At 48.6% G+C, this 15,005-nt stretch overlaps 5 protein-coding genes across 5 annotated transcripts; 2 read left to right on the top strand and 3 right to left on the bottom strand.

Moving 5' to 3' along the window:
- Positions 1-205: 205 nt before the first annotated feature.
- UREG_05108 (uncharacterized protein) lies at positions 206-4,020 on the bottom strand (the record flags this gene model as incomplete). Its single annotated transcript, XM_002584373.1, has 4 exons — positions 206-361; positions 390-2,941; positions 3,004-3,874; positions 3,949-4,020. 4 exons carry the CDS (start codon positions 4,018-4,020, stop codon positions 206-208), a joined length of 3,651 nt encoding a protein of 1,216 aa, XP_002584419.1.
- A 1,451-nt stretch (positions 4,021-5,471) lies between these two features.
- On the top strand, positions 5,472-6,411 carry UREG_05109 (uncharacterized protein; the record flags this gene model as incomplete). Its single annotated transcript, XM_002584374.1, has 2 exons — positions 5,472-5,724; positions 5,801-6,411. 2 exons carry the CDS (start codon positions 5,472-5,474, stop codon positions 6,409-6,411), a joined length of 864 nt encoding a protein of 287 aa, XP_002584420.1.
- A 2,784-nt stretch (positions 6,412-9,195) lies between these two features.
- On the top strand, positions 9,196-9,727 carry UREG_05110 (uncharacterized protein; the record flags this gene model as incomplete). The annotated part of the gene is made up of 3 exons (XM_002584375.1): positions 9,196-9,338; positions 9,380-9,425; positions 9,497-9,727. 3 exons carry the CDS (start codon positions 9,196-9,198, stop codon positions 9,725-9,727), a joined length of 420 nt encoding a protein of 139 aa, XP_002584421.1.
- Positions 9,728-10,191: 464 nt separating this feature from the next.
- On the bottom strand, positions 10,192-12,319 carry UREG_05111 (uncharacterized protein; the record flags this gene model as incomplete). The annotated part of the gene is made up of 3 exons (XM_002584376.1): positions 10,192-11,613; positions 11,672-11,817; positions 11,890-12,319. The coding sequence occupies 3 exons, from the start codon at positions 12,317-12,319 to the stop codon at positions 10,192-10,194; spliced, it is 1,998 nt and encodes a 665-aa protein (XP_002584422.1).
- Positions 12,320-13,493: 1,174 nt separating this feature from the next.
- Positions 13,494-14,489, bottom strand: UREG_05112 (uncharacterized protein; the record flags this gene model as incomplete). The annotated part of the gene is made up of 2 exons (XM_002584377.1): positions 13,494-14,201; positions 14,292-14,489. 2 exons carry the CDS (start codon positions 14,487-14,489, stop codon positions 13,494-13,496), a joined length of 906 nt encoding a protein of 301 aa, XP_002584423.1.
- Positions 14,490-15,005: the final 516 nt, after the last annotated feature.

Below are 15,005 nucleotides of genomic sequence, written 5' to 3' on the forward strand. Positions count from 1 at the left end.
ATACTCTTTTTTTTTTCTGTTTTTGCATAGTAATTCGGGATGACGTTTCCAAAGCTGGTGTGTCAAAACCAACAGGCTGTCATCTCAATCGGCTCAAATTGTTGATTGGATGTTAGTCGTCTAGAATCGACACTATCCGAACCGTTCGAAGTATTCAAAGGCACTTATGTAGTACTTGAAAGGGGTATCGATAGCGAGTAACGCTTCAGTTGGCTGGAGGAGCATGGGAAGCAGAAGCGTCATCCCCATCTAATTCAGCTGAGGACGATTGCGAAATGTTCGTGGAAGCTATATCATTGTCACTCGGAGAATCATGATGTAAGACGAGTCCTAACCCTTCGTTTACGAGGACTGGGTGATGCTGTCATGACAATTCCATCTGTAGTTACTGTGTCTGAGGCAGCGGTTCTTCGTCGTTTGGATCTTCTCACTGATCCGGGGGATACATCTGAATCCAAGAAAGGGATTGGATCGGCAGCTTTTCGTTTTCGCTTTGCTGGTGTCTGGCGAGACGATGGCGCTGATTTTTTGCCTTTGCTCTTGTTTTGAACCGGTAGTTGGTGACGATCAAAGAAACCGGGAGTAGATTTCATCAAAGCAAGTCCGCTATCTGTTTCGTCGTCAAAGATGGGAATAAATCCTCCCGCCTGGATTATAGAACTCATTGTCGCGTCATCCAGAAGATCCCTTTCCGCATGCTGCATCTCGGCATTGGACATTTGTTTCCTTCGTCTCAACATTTTGTCCTCAAGTGTATTTCTTAAAACTAAGGTCTCGACATACACGGGCCTCGTTTGTGAGATACGATGGGCTCGTTTGATTGCTTGGCTTTCAATATTCGGGTCCCAGATTGGATTGATGATAAAGATCCGAGAAGCACTGGCTACGTGTAACCCATGCGAAGCTTGTCGCAAATCCATGAGCAGGACTCGAACCTCTTCGGAATTATTGAACATTGACAGATATTCGGATTTCAAGTTCGGTTTGAGCGTGCTTGCGTATATTCGAAATTCGACACCGAGTATCTCAAGACCTTCTGCAACCCAAAAGGCGTTGTTGTTGTTCTCATAAAAAATGATAATCTTTTCTGTTTCCTGAAACTCGAGGACACGATCCAATAAGTAGCTGAGTTTGGCGGACGCGGTAGCAACAATTTTTGTATTGGCAAGCGGAGAGTCAGTTGGTAGGGTTCTAAATTGGCATGATGCCTTTGCATTTGGGAGTGTTTCAGGTTGTGGTCGATGAATAAAACCATTACCCGTTTTAGAATCGATGGCAGCGGATTCAGCCTGAGTCTTGGTCGGGAGAACTGTTCGTGGTCTTTTATCATTCTCAACGAGCCTTGCTTGCAACTCTCGTTTTTTCTTTATTCCAGCGCCAACCATACCTTCCGCGGGATCAATTTCGCAAAGGCGACCTGTCACAAATTTTTGCGCGTCTCTTGCTTGAGAAATTCCTAACAATATCGGTTGCTGATGTCCCTTCAAACTGTCAATTGACCATACTCCTCGTGCGTGTTCCGGAAAGTCGCGAATAAACACTCCGAGTTCATCAAATGAGCTAAAGGCGTTCCAAGAAGGGCAAGCAATTGTTTTCTCTGCAATGAGGATTCCCTCACACAGGAGTTTCAAATCAGATTCCGTCATCATTTCTCGATGTTTTTCTAGATATTTGTTGGCAATATTAAGTGTCGCCACAATATCGTTGCTTTTGAATCCAGTCCACCAGAAACCTGCAAATCTCAAATTGCTGATCAAGGCAGCTAGATGTTTTCTGTTCTTTGGGTGAAACATATAATCCTCGTCGGTTCGTTCAGAAGTAATGGCGTTAACGGTTAGCTGAAAAATAAACATGTTAACTGACAGCTTGTCGTAAAAAGTGGGTTCGAGATACACCACTTTGTTGCTCAGGTTCGGTAAAGTCAAGTCTTTATTGATGTCTTCGACGCGATGCCGTACAACAACGGACTGGAGTGTTGGGCGAAGCGATGCTGCCATTACGCGGGTGCCGTCATCGTCTATCGGCTTAATATATCTCGCCCAGCGCGCTGGGTCTCTGGAGCCGCAATTAGCCCAAGGTTTCATACCGAGGAAGTCTACCACGATTCGCTTTAGCTTGTCCAGGTTTTTCAACTCCTCATCAACAATGGATTTTCTCCTTGCTTTCAGAATAGCTGAAGCCACCTCATCGTCGTTCTTTGCTGCTCCTGGAATGGTTTCTTGCGATGCGAGGCTAACTTCAATGCCGTACATTCCACTTGACGGAGTTCCAGAAACTACCCATCTGCGTTCGACATGCAGCTGGTCCAGGAAATGAATCGCGTTTGATTTGCCGCCGGTGCTAGCAAAGTTATGCCCCTCATCAACAATAATTCGAAGCCAGTGGATTTCTTTTAGAGGCGAGGGAGGTTGTAATAAGGGATCACCGTTCTCCCCTTCAAACCGTGTTCTCGAAAAAAGGATAATGTCGTATTCGAGTAGGGAGATGACTGGCGGCGTTAAGTCAGATTTGTTTCTCAAGACTAACAATTTCAACCCTTGGGTGTGTTTTCTAATCTCGTGAAGCCAATGATCAACCAAATTTGGTGGAACAATGACTAGAGTCCCAGAGGACAGCTGCACAGTAATTTTGTCTTCCCTTTTACGTGAGACGTATTTTGGCGTTTGAGAGATAACGTATGAAGCCTGATGGGACTTGCAGACGTCGATGCACTTTGTGTAATGCAGTCCAGCTCGGCTCATGCGGTCGAAATAGGCTTTCCACGGCACTGAATGGCGACTGATCACAGATGCGGCCATTTCGAGCAGGGAACCGATTTGGGCTCTCTTGGGAATACGTGATACATGCTCGGGAGGAATTTGTGGTAAATGGCCTTTGGTGGCAAGGATAACTGCTAGGCATATCAATGTTTTCCCATAACCCATGGTTTCTGCAAGAACACCTGCAAATAAGTTAGTCAACCACTTCTAGAAATAATATTATCCAATGAGAGGAAACTCCTACCTCCACATGGTCTTGAAAAAAGTCGCTCGTCTTGGGTGACGGCGCCCTCTTCTTTGTCATAATAGTAAGTCTGTCCTGTTGGGCCGGTGAACAATTCGAGCCTTGGGTCAAGATATTCTCCTGGCTGGGTTTCCTTTTGAATCATAAGTGCAGCAGAGCGACGTTGATATGGGTACAGAGGAGTCAAAAGTCCAGGTAACACATTTTCATGTTCTCCGCCGTCAATGCCTCCTTCGAGGATCTCTTCCATGGCCATCCTCGCCCAGGGATCGGCTACAGAGGCAACCTTGGGATCGGGAGAATCCAGAGTGTTGAAAATGTAAAATAGTGACTCCACTCCCGTCTGATTGTTGACGAGGTGATTCGGAGTAGGATGAAAACGTCCCATCCATGCTTCAGGAGAGATGTCCAGTCTCGACATAACAACTTTCAATGCGCGATGGAGGGGGACGCTAGCCCGTGGAATAATTGACCTTCCCACGTCTTCTGGGAGGACGTAGACCCGCATCGCGATCCACTCGGAGTAGATCTCGTTTCGACAAAGCGAAGTCCGAATCCAGCCAGCCGCTACCAGGCTTTGAACTTCCGCCTGCGGATATTCTGGGCCCTGGGCGGCCGGCACGGGCTCACCGGGCTTCAAGCACCGGTTGAACCGCTTCAAAATCCCAACTGGGATGAAGTTGTCCAGATCTCCCAGAAAAATCTCCTTCTCCGTCGCATATCTCGAGGCCGGGGAGAAGGACGACTTCGACGATGGAGTCGAGGCAAGGGAGATGGATGCGCTCCGAGATGAAAATATGGAGTTCTCTCGTGAGGAACGGTGGCCGCCACCGTCCTCGTTTTCACCCCCTTCAGCAATAGTGCTTTCGAGCTGGAGGAACAAGGAGTCCTTATTTTCAAAGTCAGTTATGCAATTGGGCCTTGCTGGCAATGCGAGCTACAAACCTCGTTCAATTCGCCATCGGCCAGCTCGTCAAAGCCCAAGTTCTCAACGTCGCTCTCCGCATGCAGCTCCATGTCTGGCTGTAAGTAGTAAAACGGTGATTGCTGTTCGCACGTTCAATTGTAGCCGCCGCCCGAATGGATGAGTTTGATGGTAGCAAGAGTTCGATCCGGCCGAGGATTAATCCCCAGGGAGACAGGCATATATGTTGGCCATGTTAAAAGCAACACAGCTACAGTCACACGGCTGCCCGAATTTTCTTCCTGTCTGTGTTGAACCCCCGGGCACTGCCGGTATCTGCCTGGCTGCTTGTGTCGTCGAGGTTGAGCTCCCGTCGGCCGCCCTGAGCCAGATCCGGCATCCCGCCAATCAGGCCCCGCCGTTTGATTATGTCATCCCCAGCGTTCCGCCGTTGTGTTGAAGATTTTTATATCGATTGCAGAGCGCTTTGTCTTGCTGTGTTGCTGCTTGTTTCATGCTCTCGGGAGTTTCCTGGGGCTTTTTTTTTTTGAATCAGGTGGTGTGGGTGTAAAAAGGGTGTCTGCCTTGATTTGAATGGCAATGTCAATATGGATGAGCTGCACTCAAGATTGTCAGTTCTGTTTATTTAATATTGTCTAAAGACGAGCAATCGGAGCATTGTTTCCTGCATGCAATTATTGTCACAATGACGTCCTCTTATTCTTCCGTATCAAGACTTTCTAATGGCTTAGTATAGTCACTGGTCAGGGACTCAGGGCTTGGAATCCTGGATGTTGGGATGGGCTGCCCTATTTGGCCCCCATGCACCTGGATCTGCTTCCAACAGGGATGGTGGCTGTTTTGGGTCAAACCTTCTGGATCCTTGCGGGTTAAAATCATCACGATGAACAAAAAATCAACAAAAATCAAATCGCTTCTCGAAAACTTCGAGATCACGATCTTGCGGTCGAGGTTGCACCTCCGGATGAAGTGTCTTAACTACTATGCTGGTTCCAGAAACCTCAAGAGGTCCTCCTTCCAGGGCTCTGACTCTGGACTTTTGTCGTTTGAAACCAAGCAAAAGAAAAATACCCTGGTGTCTGGCGATCTTTACTCCATCTGTTCTTTGAGACTGAATAAGACACGAAGCAATAATATTGGCCCGTTTGGCCGCATTTATAGATTCTTCAGTGGTTGTCCACTGGAATGGAATGCCCCTGTAGCATTTTCATCACCCACATCGAATCGCACGGAATTCCGCCCGCTTTTCGAGGCATTTTAACTCTTCAGCTCTTCTCGACTAGTTAACTGACTAGTCACTAGTATTGAGTTGGAAGCATGGATGTGCAGCCCCTGCTGGCCCGCGGCCACAACGAGGACCTAAAAACGCTCCGCCCCAACCGACGCCTTTACATCCCTGCGGCGCTTGTTAGCATGGAAGCAAATTTATAAACCCAGCCGGAGATTTGCACTCAACATCCACGACCCGCCGAAGTTCGCGGTTTCGCAACCACAATCCATCCTCCGATATGCCCATTGTCTTCTTGAAGTTTTACCTGTTATAATGGCTCTTCGCCTTCCGAAATTGCATGTTTTCATGCGATGGTTCCTCCTGAGTCTCGCCATAGCCGGGAGCGCCGGATTGAACCCAGAGAAAAACAGATTCGTTAACCCAGGACGCGGTGGCCCAACTCCAGTCTGGCTGGTTGGAGAAGAGCAAGTTATCTCATGGAAAACAGAGATGGAGGTCTACAATATAAGCTTGTGGCATGAGTTTCCTGGTGGCGGTGGGGCCACATTCGGCAGTGTTTTGTACTGTGTGTAATAGTATTTCTGATCTGTTCACGCATGGCTGAATAACCCCCCAGCTTCAGAGACTAACAATTCGAAAAGCTGCTTCAAGTAGTGCGATGCCGATGAACTTCACTTGGACCGTACAGTTATACGACTTCGACTTGAGCTTCTCAAACGTATTCTTTTTCTGGTTCAATCGTGGTGCCCGAGAGCATTTTATCTCACGTTATTTCAACATTACTAGAGACGATTCTATTTTATCGACAAGGTCAACAGCGACGACAATGTCAACAGCCACGACGTCTGTACCATCTAGCCTGCCCAGCTCGCCCGACGCGTCTGCTACAGCTACCACTCCTATAGAAACGGCGGATGCGACACCTTCCTCAGAACCGCAGAGTGATGGGCTGACTACCAACTCGAAAGTTGGATTGGGCGTCGGAGTCGGCATCGGTGTCCCAATAATCGCCCTTCTAGCTTTCATCGCATTTTCCAAATACTTCAGACGCCGGCCACAACCTACCGATTCCAATTTCCAGCAGACATCGCCAATGGTTTATACTTCAAACACGCGCCGTCTTGGCCCCAAGAAGTACTTGAACGATTATCGTAAACCTGTTGAGCTGGACGCCGGAACGGACCATCCACTACAGCCAGAGTTGCCCTCTGACTCCAAGTTGAAACGATCAGAACCGGTGGTCGAGAGCTAGATGGATCCATAGCAGACTTTTTCGCGAGCGCCATTTTTCGATATTTCATTGCATATCAGAGCGATCCCAGGAAGATTTGCTGTATAACTAATACCCTGAAAGAAGGGAAAGAACATACACGTTGACTATATTACAACAGAACAAGCATGTGTACTAGAGCCTTATTTCTACCGAGAATAAACCCGTCGTACGAAGCGGCAGATAAGAGCTGAGACCAACCACAGATCACCGCTCTGGGTACATTGTAGAATTTAATGCGAGCTGATTCTCGACATTGGCAGCGCATGCAAATGTGTAGCAGCTGTGCCACCTACATAAGCCATCTGGGGCTTTCTTTCGACGTGAGGTGGATTTGGGAATGTATCTCAAGCTGCCCACTTTTGCTCATGCTCGACGCTGCCAATCCATCAGTCATTATCATCACTGACGGCGGCCTCCCTGACCTGATTGAGCACCTAGAGTCCTAGACTTCAGACTTCATCCTAGCGTGGTGACTGAAGTGAGAGCATATCTATCATAGCGGAATATTGTTGGAACATCCAAGCAAAGGGTGCTCCGCGGTAGATCAGCTGCTTCCTAATGGTTGCCAGGATATGGAATTTCCGTATGATCAGAATAGTCCGGGTTGGAATAGCTACACCCGTATCATGTGGTGAAGAGCGCCATAGCCAAGGTCTCCGGTATTCTTGATGTGTGATATTTTTAGTACGATGGGCAAAATATGGTGATGGAAAGCCACATTCGCTCACCGAACCATCCGGCCATGACAATTGGATCGGCTATCTCACTGCCAGGGAATTGGAACCAAGCTCATCCAGCCATTTTGCGAGTGGTTATACCCCAAATCGTACACACCACTTTTGAGATTTAAGCCAATGTTAAAGCAAAACGGGGGCGCCAAAAATGGAGAGCTGCCAGTCACATTTGAAAAGGAGTATTTCAACTGTTGGCCATTTGGTGAAATGCTGTATGGTGATGGGCAGCTGTACCAGCTTACCTAACTAATCCTGTGCTTTACAACCCCTTTCTTCAAGCCTCAACCTCCAACATCATTTCTCTATCATGAATTCTCAACAAGAGACACAAAATGCACCTCTTTGATATCTGTTTATGCCCAAATACAACCTTCTTTTGGAAGATGCATCCTGAGCCCTAAAGCTATCGGAACCCGCTGGATTTAATTCTCTCAGCCGGTGATAGCGCTCATACTACCCGCTTCATCATGACCTGCAATGGATACACAAGACCCCTTGGCGCAACCAGAACAGAGTTTCAAGACGCATCCTGATCGCCACTACTTGAAGGGTATTTTGTTTCTTCTGGCGGTTGCGCTCTCAGTATTGACCGGCCGGTTGAAGCATTTTGCCCATGCCTTGAAAGCTGACTCGTGGCTGGCTTCATCTGGCTTAAGGTTAGGCTGATCTGCGGAATGCGGGACAGCTAGTACGGCCCGAACCTGGTATTTCCGTCGACGCGGCCCAGAGCCTTCTTTCTGAGCATATTCACCTAGTGTGTGGCATGTTGCTCAAGGTCGCCACGCCCAGTTCAACAAGTCCATCACACATGGTTGCGTCGTTGATATTGCATGGCAGCGCCTAATACCCCAAAGACCATCCAGTCCATTGCTTCATACGAAGCCCGGGCGTCATCGTTAGTCAGATGACTTGATTTCATTGTGATGGCAAGTTATTTACTGGCTTGAGTAGCGCTGTCTATTCTATATCCGTTGATCTAGATTGTTGTTCTAATACGAGGGGACCCATGGACATCAAACTAGACGCACAGAGCCGTATCTTTTTGAGTCGTCTCTCGGGTTTCCCCGGTGGTCAGCTGGCGGCCCGATCAACCTCCAGTTTCTGGCAACAAGTCCTTTGCTGGGGTCCAATGGGCGCCCTCATACACTTCATTTCTTCATTCTGCGTTTGGTTTCTTTTCACGTCCCTCTTTGGAACGAACTCGGAGGGACCTGACAGCTATCCTGGATCTTGAATATCAAGCAACTTCCTACTCTACTCATAGTTTTTTACGCCGGTTCAGTTAACCCTCGGTGCGAAGAAATCAATTGCGACTTTTGCCTTCGGTCCAGGCACTTCTGGGGGTACACAGTTAGCTAAAGTGCGTGCTACCAATACGAATTCGTACCAGAAAACAACTTTGCGGACTTCAGAGCATATAGGCACTTGATCCTAACTAATTTGAAAACGTTGACGGTTGAATTGCCCTGGAAAAGGTGGCTGGATGCCCGTCTCTGTGCAACGTGACATGAGTAAGTTGTCACCGAGTGCAAAGTCATGATGTCATACCGCAAAGGTCAATACAACCATAGCAATCTCAAGAGGGAGAAGGGAGCAAACCAAACTCGGGCCATATACTGTATGTTTCACCTATAATACGAACAGTATGCTGCTTCTTCATTTCTCTTTTCTATACCTTCAGAAATGTGGAACCAGCAAGGCCGTATTCAAAGGCTGGTTCACAACTATCACGTTCTAGGCCATTCCGCGTCATGTAACCGCGATCCTCAAGCTCAACTGATCCGCATTTCCATCCAAGCTGAGACTTGTCAAATGCCGGAAGAACCGGGCTCACCAGACCTGAGTGGTGATCCAATTCATACTTATCTTTTTCAGGGTCCTGAAAAAGAGTTAGAGAGTGGAATTCTGGAGGGTATAAAATGGGCGAAACGAACCCACGTTTTGCAGCCATCGCAATAAATCTTGCTTTTGTACAGACTACGGCCAGCAACTCCCTCTATTATATCGGAATCTACCTTTCAAGCCAAACATGAAGGCCTCTTACATTTTATGCGCTCTTGCTTTGCAAGTTGCGAGCATTATGGCAGCTCCCGCGGAGGAGTCCGCCGAACTTAGTATGGACTGCCCTCAGCGACGAGATTTATTTCTGTCTGGCTACAAAGGCTTACAAGCGTGTTAACTGAATAGCCACCAATAACACCGACGCCCCCCAGGACGACAGTGCGCTCGCAGCTCTTAACGAGCTCTCAAACACACAGCGTACGTGATACTGCCCCTAGATGATTTGTTAACCCCCCAATTAGTGTTTGGCAGTGCTTATAATTCACTAGAATGCATCCGATGCTCTCCCCCCTGCCAACGCTATTGCTGCCCACGGGGAACTCGTCGTTGCATCTACTACCGGGGCCGGTGCTATTGCTCCCGCCGTTAAATCGAACTTGCGCGACGTTTGCACGGACGTTCGAGTGCAGACAGGCCCAGCGTTTCGCGCCTTTTGTCCACTTTTCTTGATTCTATTAAGCAACCACTGCACCACACTCATTTTGTTTCGGCGCCTGTAACTAGCTGAGAAGCTCCTTGAAAGCCAATTAAACATGTTTATTTGGGCAAACCATTTCTTCCTTTACGTTTCATCCTATATGTGCCATCATAACAGACCAAGTTGGTAACAGGTCGACGGGTCATCCTGGAGTGAAACCATCCAACAGCTAGGAAGTAGACCAGGTAGCTCATCCACCAGACGAAAGCCAATCGCGAAAACTAACTCTATAATATCAATCCATTAATTACCTATTACTTATATAGTAACTTTTGGTGTCTTTTGCTGAAAGACCACAATCAAAGGCCAACCAAACCAGTTGCGAATTGATATAACTAGTCAACCATCATGTCAAAAAACATCCCAAGAAGAGACAATCCACACCAGAAACAGCAAAACACCAAAAGGTGAGAAGCCTGCCATGTTAACTAGCCAGAAACTATGCAAAACCATAAACATCCGCTCTGGAGAAAGAGTCGTGTTGCTTCACTTCCGCAAAAACTCCTCCACTTCAAACCCGATTCTTCTAAGTGCCTTTTCCTCAATCGACCCCGGAGAGCCACTAAGCCGTCTCACCACCAGTGCGCGCGCGTCATCGAGGCGGATCTCCACTGGATTTCCTTCGCCAAACTCGGCCAATTCTTCTTTGTAGCAGCTGCGTATGTGCACTGTGATATCGGGTCCCACGCAACCCCGCCAGAGAGACGCCATCCACTGCCAGTGGTCAATCGGCGCATATGCGTCGTTGATGGGAGTTGCGCATGCATGCGCATCTGCGGTGCTGAGTTGATATTGCGGCACCAAGGCGATTCGAAATGTCGAGTCCGTTGGCGCTGAGATTGGACTGCCCAAACGGCGCGTGCCCATTCTAGCTGCGTAAGGACCAAGTGACTTGGGTGAGACCTCCGCTTCAAGCTTATCGCGATCCAGCTCGCGGTCTGGCGGTGACCCAGAACCATTGATATAGTCCACAATCTCTTCGGAGATTTTGTGCCAGGCTGAAATGGTCTCCAGATACTGTACAGTTGCATCACGACTATTTTCGAGTTTTGCTAGACTCGTGGGAGAACTGAGATCCGGTCCCTCGAAAACTCGAACATCCTGCCCCCTTTTGGATGAAAGAACTCCCTTTAAATATTGAAGTATACTTCTGACCGAGCCTACATCCTGGCCCTCGACTGCGATCACTGCACCCCTACCCGGATTTGCAGCTTTTGTGGTTGTAAAGGGCGGGGATATCTTCGATAGTACCTTGATCTTATTAACAATTGGAATCGTCATGACCATGTTCTCAACTTCTTTTTGATGGTTCTGCTGCGAAGCGGCTAAAGTCTGCAGTGGCGGTAACGTCAGGCTTGATCCATGCACCGGCTCAGAGAGACTTGCCATTCCATAAGGTCGCGAGGGGTCCATTCCAAGAGCGTTTCTGGGTTGCAGTGGCGCTGGGCGAGTGAACGACGCATTGCGGGGAGAGTATGCCTCCCCCGGACTCAGATTTCGACGCGCGGGAATATGGGTGGATTGTCGTCGTTTGATACCCGGGGACAGGAGCCCACTACCATCACGATATTGCGGCTGAAACGTCGCTCCCCATTCACAATTGGGATTGACGTGTATCGGACTCAGCGATCTCGTTTCTTTCCTTGGGAATCGTCCGTCAAGACTGCCGTACCTCTGCCCGTTGGCCTGTGGCGGCACACAAGAGTCGTCCTGGGTCTGCATGGCCGGGGCAAAGGGCGTGGTAGGAGTCGAGGGTGGATTCATGATCCTGCCACCACACCTGTTGCAAACGGATGCTCCGGTGGGATTGTTGTTAATCCCACCGCCAACAGTACTGCCCTTACGCCCAGGACGACGTGGTTGGTAGCGATAGCCAGGATATTGCTGCTGGTGTCTGGCTTTTTCTTCCTGGTGCTATGATTAGCCTGTGACTTGAGCAACAGGTAACTGGAAAAGCGCAGCTTACTTCGGCAAGATTCTTCCAGTCCCGCTGGGATTCGAGCGAAAGACTCTTCCACTTCTTTCCAATGATCTTGGAGATGTCAGGATTCGCAAGGCCCGGATTTTGAGCAACAACTGCGGCCTGAAAGTGTTGTCGAAACAAAATGAAAGCTATCAAGCATTTGAAGGGTCAGTATAAAGACCTCGCAACTCCCAATTCTCACAACCAGAGCACCTACGGACCATTTCTAGGACGAGGAATCTTCGGGTCTGGCTGACAGAGACAGAACTGCACACCGGAATCCCTCGACGAAGTAGATTTTGACGAGCTTGCGGATGCTGCACGTTCCTCTCTTCGCAGGTCAGAGGCAGCAATTGAGGCCACCCGTTTCCGACCAATCTGTGGCTGCGAGACTGCTGGCGTTTCCGTAACCAGAGACTTCTGGCAACCCATTTCCGGTTCCGAAATAGAATTCCTCGCGGATCCTGCCGCCAGGGGCTTCACTTGCAATGGTACTGACGGATAGTCATACTTTTCGAAGCTGCTCCGAATCAAAGTACTGCCCGGAAACCTGTGATCAAGTAATGAATCGGCGCTGCGGATTGGCAGGTCACGTCCGGAGACATCATAGCAGAGGCCAATGGGCCTGGGCAAAACTCGATCGTAAGACATGGGGAACTATGGTAATTCAATTGCAAGCAATGGTGCTCATAACCTCGATCTTGTGAGTATCAAATCTCCGGCCTTGCTTTCGAACCATTGTGAATCTCAAGCCCTTCGTTGTGAGCCAGGGGATGTTCCTACTTAAGAACCTGGCCTGAACTTCTTTGTTGTGCACACATATATTTATCATCTTGCACACAATTGTAGTCATCCGATGCATTCCTGTATCGATGGTGGTCATGATGGTTAAGCTGACTGTTCGCTGAAACCAAAAAAAAAAAAAAAGGAAGCAAATAAAAAGCCCTGTTACATGTCGCTGGGAACTATTGTCTTTGGTTCCTTTGTCTGGGCAGGCAACTGAATGCGGCTTCATGCGCTCTCATGTTCTTTTATGTGAGACATCCAATCACCGAATACCTGCAACAATGCGATGATAGAAGCTGTACTTTGCTTTGGCGTACGGAGTACCGCGACTACAAACAGGTATTGATTTACGTTGCCAGCTCTGGGGCAAAATGTGCCCTCCGACCAAGTGGAAGTAACCGGAGTATTTCGAGATCGTTGCACGGCAGCACAGTGTGCAGAACCGCTCCACCGAGAAACCCCCAACAAAGGGCCCCAGACCCTCTTCTCACAAGCATGGACGGATAATCAGTGACGCCCGTTGGGCTAGGCTTCCATGCTTTTCCACTGCATTCGCATATGTATGTCTAGAACCCCTGGTTGTCTTCAACATCGCCTTCCAGCAATTCTCCGGCCCAATGGCATGCCCGAACCGCTAGATCTTGCAGTTGCACCAGGAGGCGTCATGACTGAGACCTTTGGGTACGATATCTGGAACGGCGCAATCGAGGATAGCTGCGATAACGGCTCGGCATCCCTGCAGGTTGACCCAAGACATTGCAATCGACCCACAAGGGGTCGTTAAACTGCCAGGCAGTTTTTGTGTGTTCCAGCTGGTCGAAACGATGACTGCAATGGCCCATCGCGGATAGCAGCTGTTGCTCCGGTTTCTATTTCGAGGGTTTCTGAACTCATTTCAACCACAATTCTTTGACGGCATTAAAGACCTCTGTTGCTAATAATCGTTGGGCCGCGGGTCCTAGATGCAGTGAATCCCTGATTGAGATCTAAGTCAGTATCTGATGCAGGAGAAAAGACAGCTCGTGCCGTTGCTTGAAACCTACCAGAACAAAAACTTTTCTGGATCACTGCAGTTAGTCGGTTTCAACGGAGGATTCTTGATTTCAATGCAAGGGTCATTGACGTTTTCCCACGCTATTCCGTTCTTGCCAAACTCTTCTTCCTCGATCAGCCCGCCAACCCATAGTTGTCTATCTCGTACTTGGTCGACAAGAAACGAGTTTGTGTCGAGCAAAAACAACGAGCCGTGTTTCCATTGTTCGGCGTGGATCCGCATTTGGCTGTGCCAGTGTTCAGAAACGACCACGCCATCCTTGTGGACGACCCCTTGCCTCGTTTTGAATGCGGGAAGGAATGTCACATCCACAGGCAGCGAGAGGATTATCCTCGTGTTTCCCGGAGACCATTTCTTTGCGAGGCCATTTAGACTGGCAAACAACTTTTCTACGATTCTCTCAACGGATATTTTCGCCGTCTCCAGGTCTTGTTCGGCAAGTTTCCAGAGGTCCCAGGTACCGAAGGACACAACAAAGATAGTGCTCTGTTTTAGTATTGAAACTTGGTTTCTCGGAGCTCCGCGAGCAGCTCTCTCCTCTTTATCCAGCCATTCGGATATCTGTTCGCTGAGATCAGCGGCTGGGGCCTTTGCCGTAGTATTGAGCTGGAGAGCCTCAAGTTCGCTGTTATCGATGATGGCGCCGAATGAAGAATCTGGAGATTCATCTGTAATCTCCAACATGCACGGAAACTATCGCAGCTAACTGTCAAAATTTCTTGTCCCAATATGCTATTGAACTAGAGAGGGTTCTACCTGAGAGCACAGCATTTCCGTCCATACTTTCTTCTGTGTTGGCTTGTATACCGTGTCGTCGTCACTCCACGAGTCCCCGAAGACGACTAATCTATACCAGCGCTGGCTCTGACGGTTTCCGCTCCGTATGATAGCTGCAGGTAGGAGACTCAAGTACCACGAGAAATACACAATACCCGCTAAGCCCAGCGCAGTGAGGAGGTAAAGTTTGGACGAGAAGCGCATTTCCAAACTATCCTTTGTAGCTTTAATGAAGGGGAAAACAGCACGGATTTAGCAGCAAGAAAGTAGAGAGTAGAATAATGGCAAAGGACGGATTCACAGAGGAAACTGCAAGTGCTCAGAAAGGATAATCATCCAAAAGGACAGTAATAGGATTCTCGGCATCTTGGGCTGTTGGACGCTTCGATCCATGGCCTGGAGAAAAACGGGTAGGCTCTCCGATCCATGGTCGTTGGCTCTATCCCAGGCATTATGACCATCAATTCACTAGCATGTCGCAAGATGATGCCAAGAAGATATGGAAGATGGTTCGCCACAATAGTGGAGGCCGGATCCTGGCGGGTTGATCTTGAGGCACAGAAGTGGCTGTTGACGATTTGATACGTGGATGAGTCGTGTGGCTCTGACTGAATGTCGGGGGTTGAAACACTCCTCGAGTTATATGAATAGTCAGGGGGTCTTCGAATGGACTTAAAGTCATGAGCGGAATGAATTTCACTAGAATTGCTGGTTTTCCTT

The sequence above is a fragment of the Uncinocarpus reesii genome, genomic scaffold, assembly GCF_000003515.1.
Source record: "Uncinocarpus reesii 1704 scaffold_3 genomic scaffold, whole genome shotgun sequence".
NCBI classification, from domain to species: domain Eukaryota; kingdom Fungi; phylum Ascomycota; class Eurotiomycetes; order Onygenales; family Onygenaceae; genus Uncinocarpus; species Uncinocarpus reesii.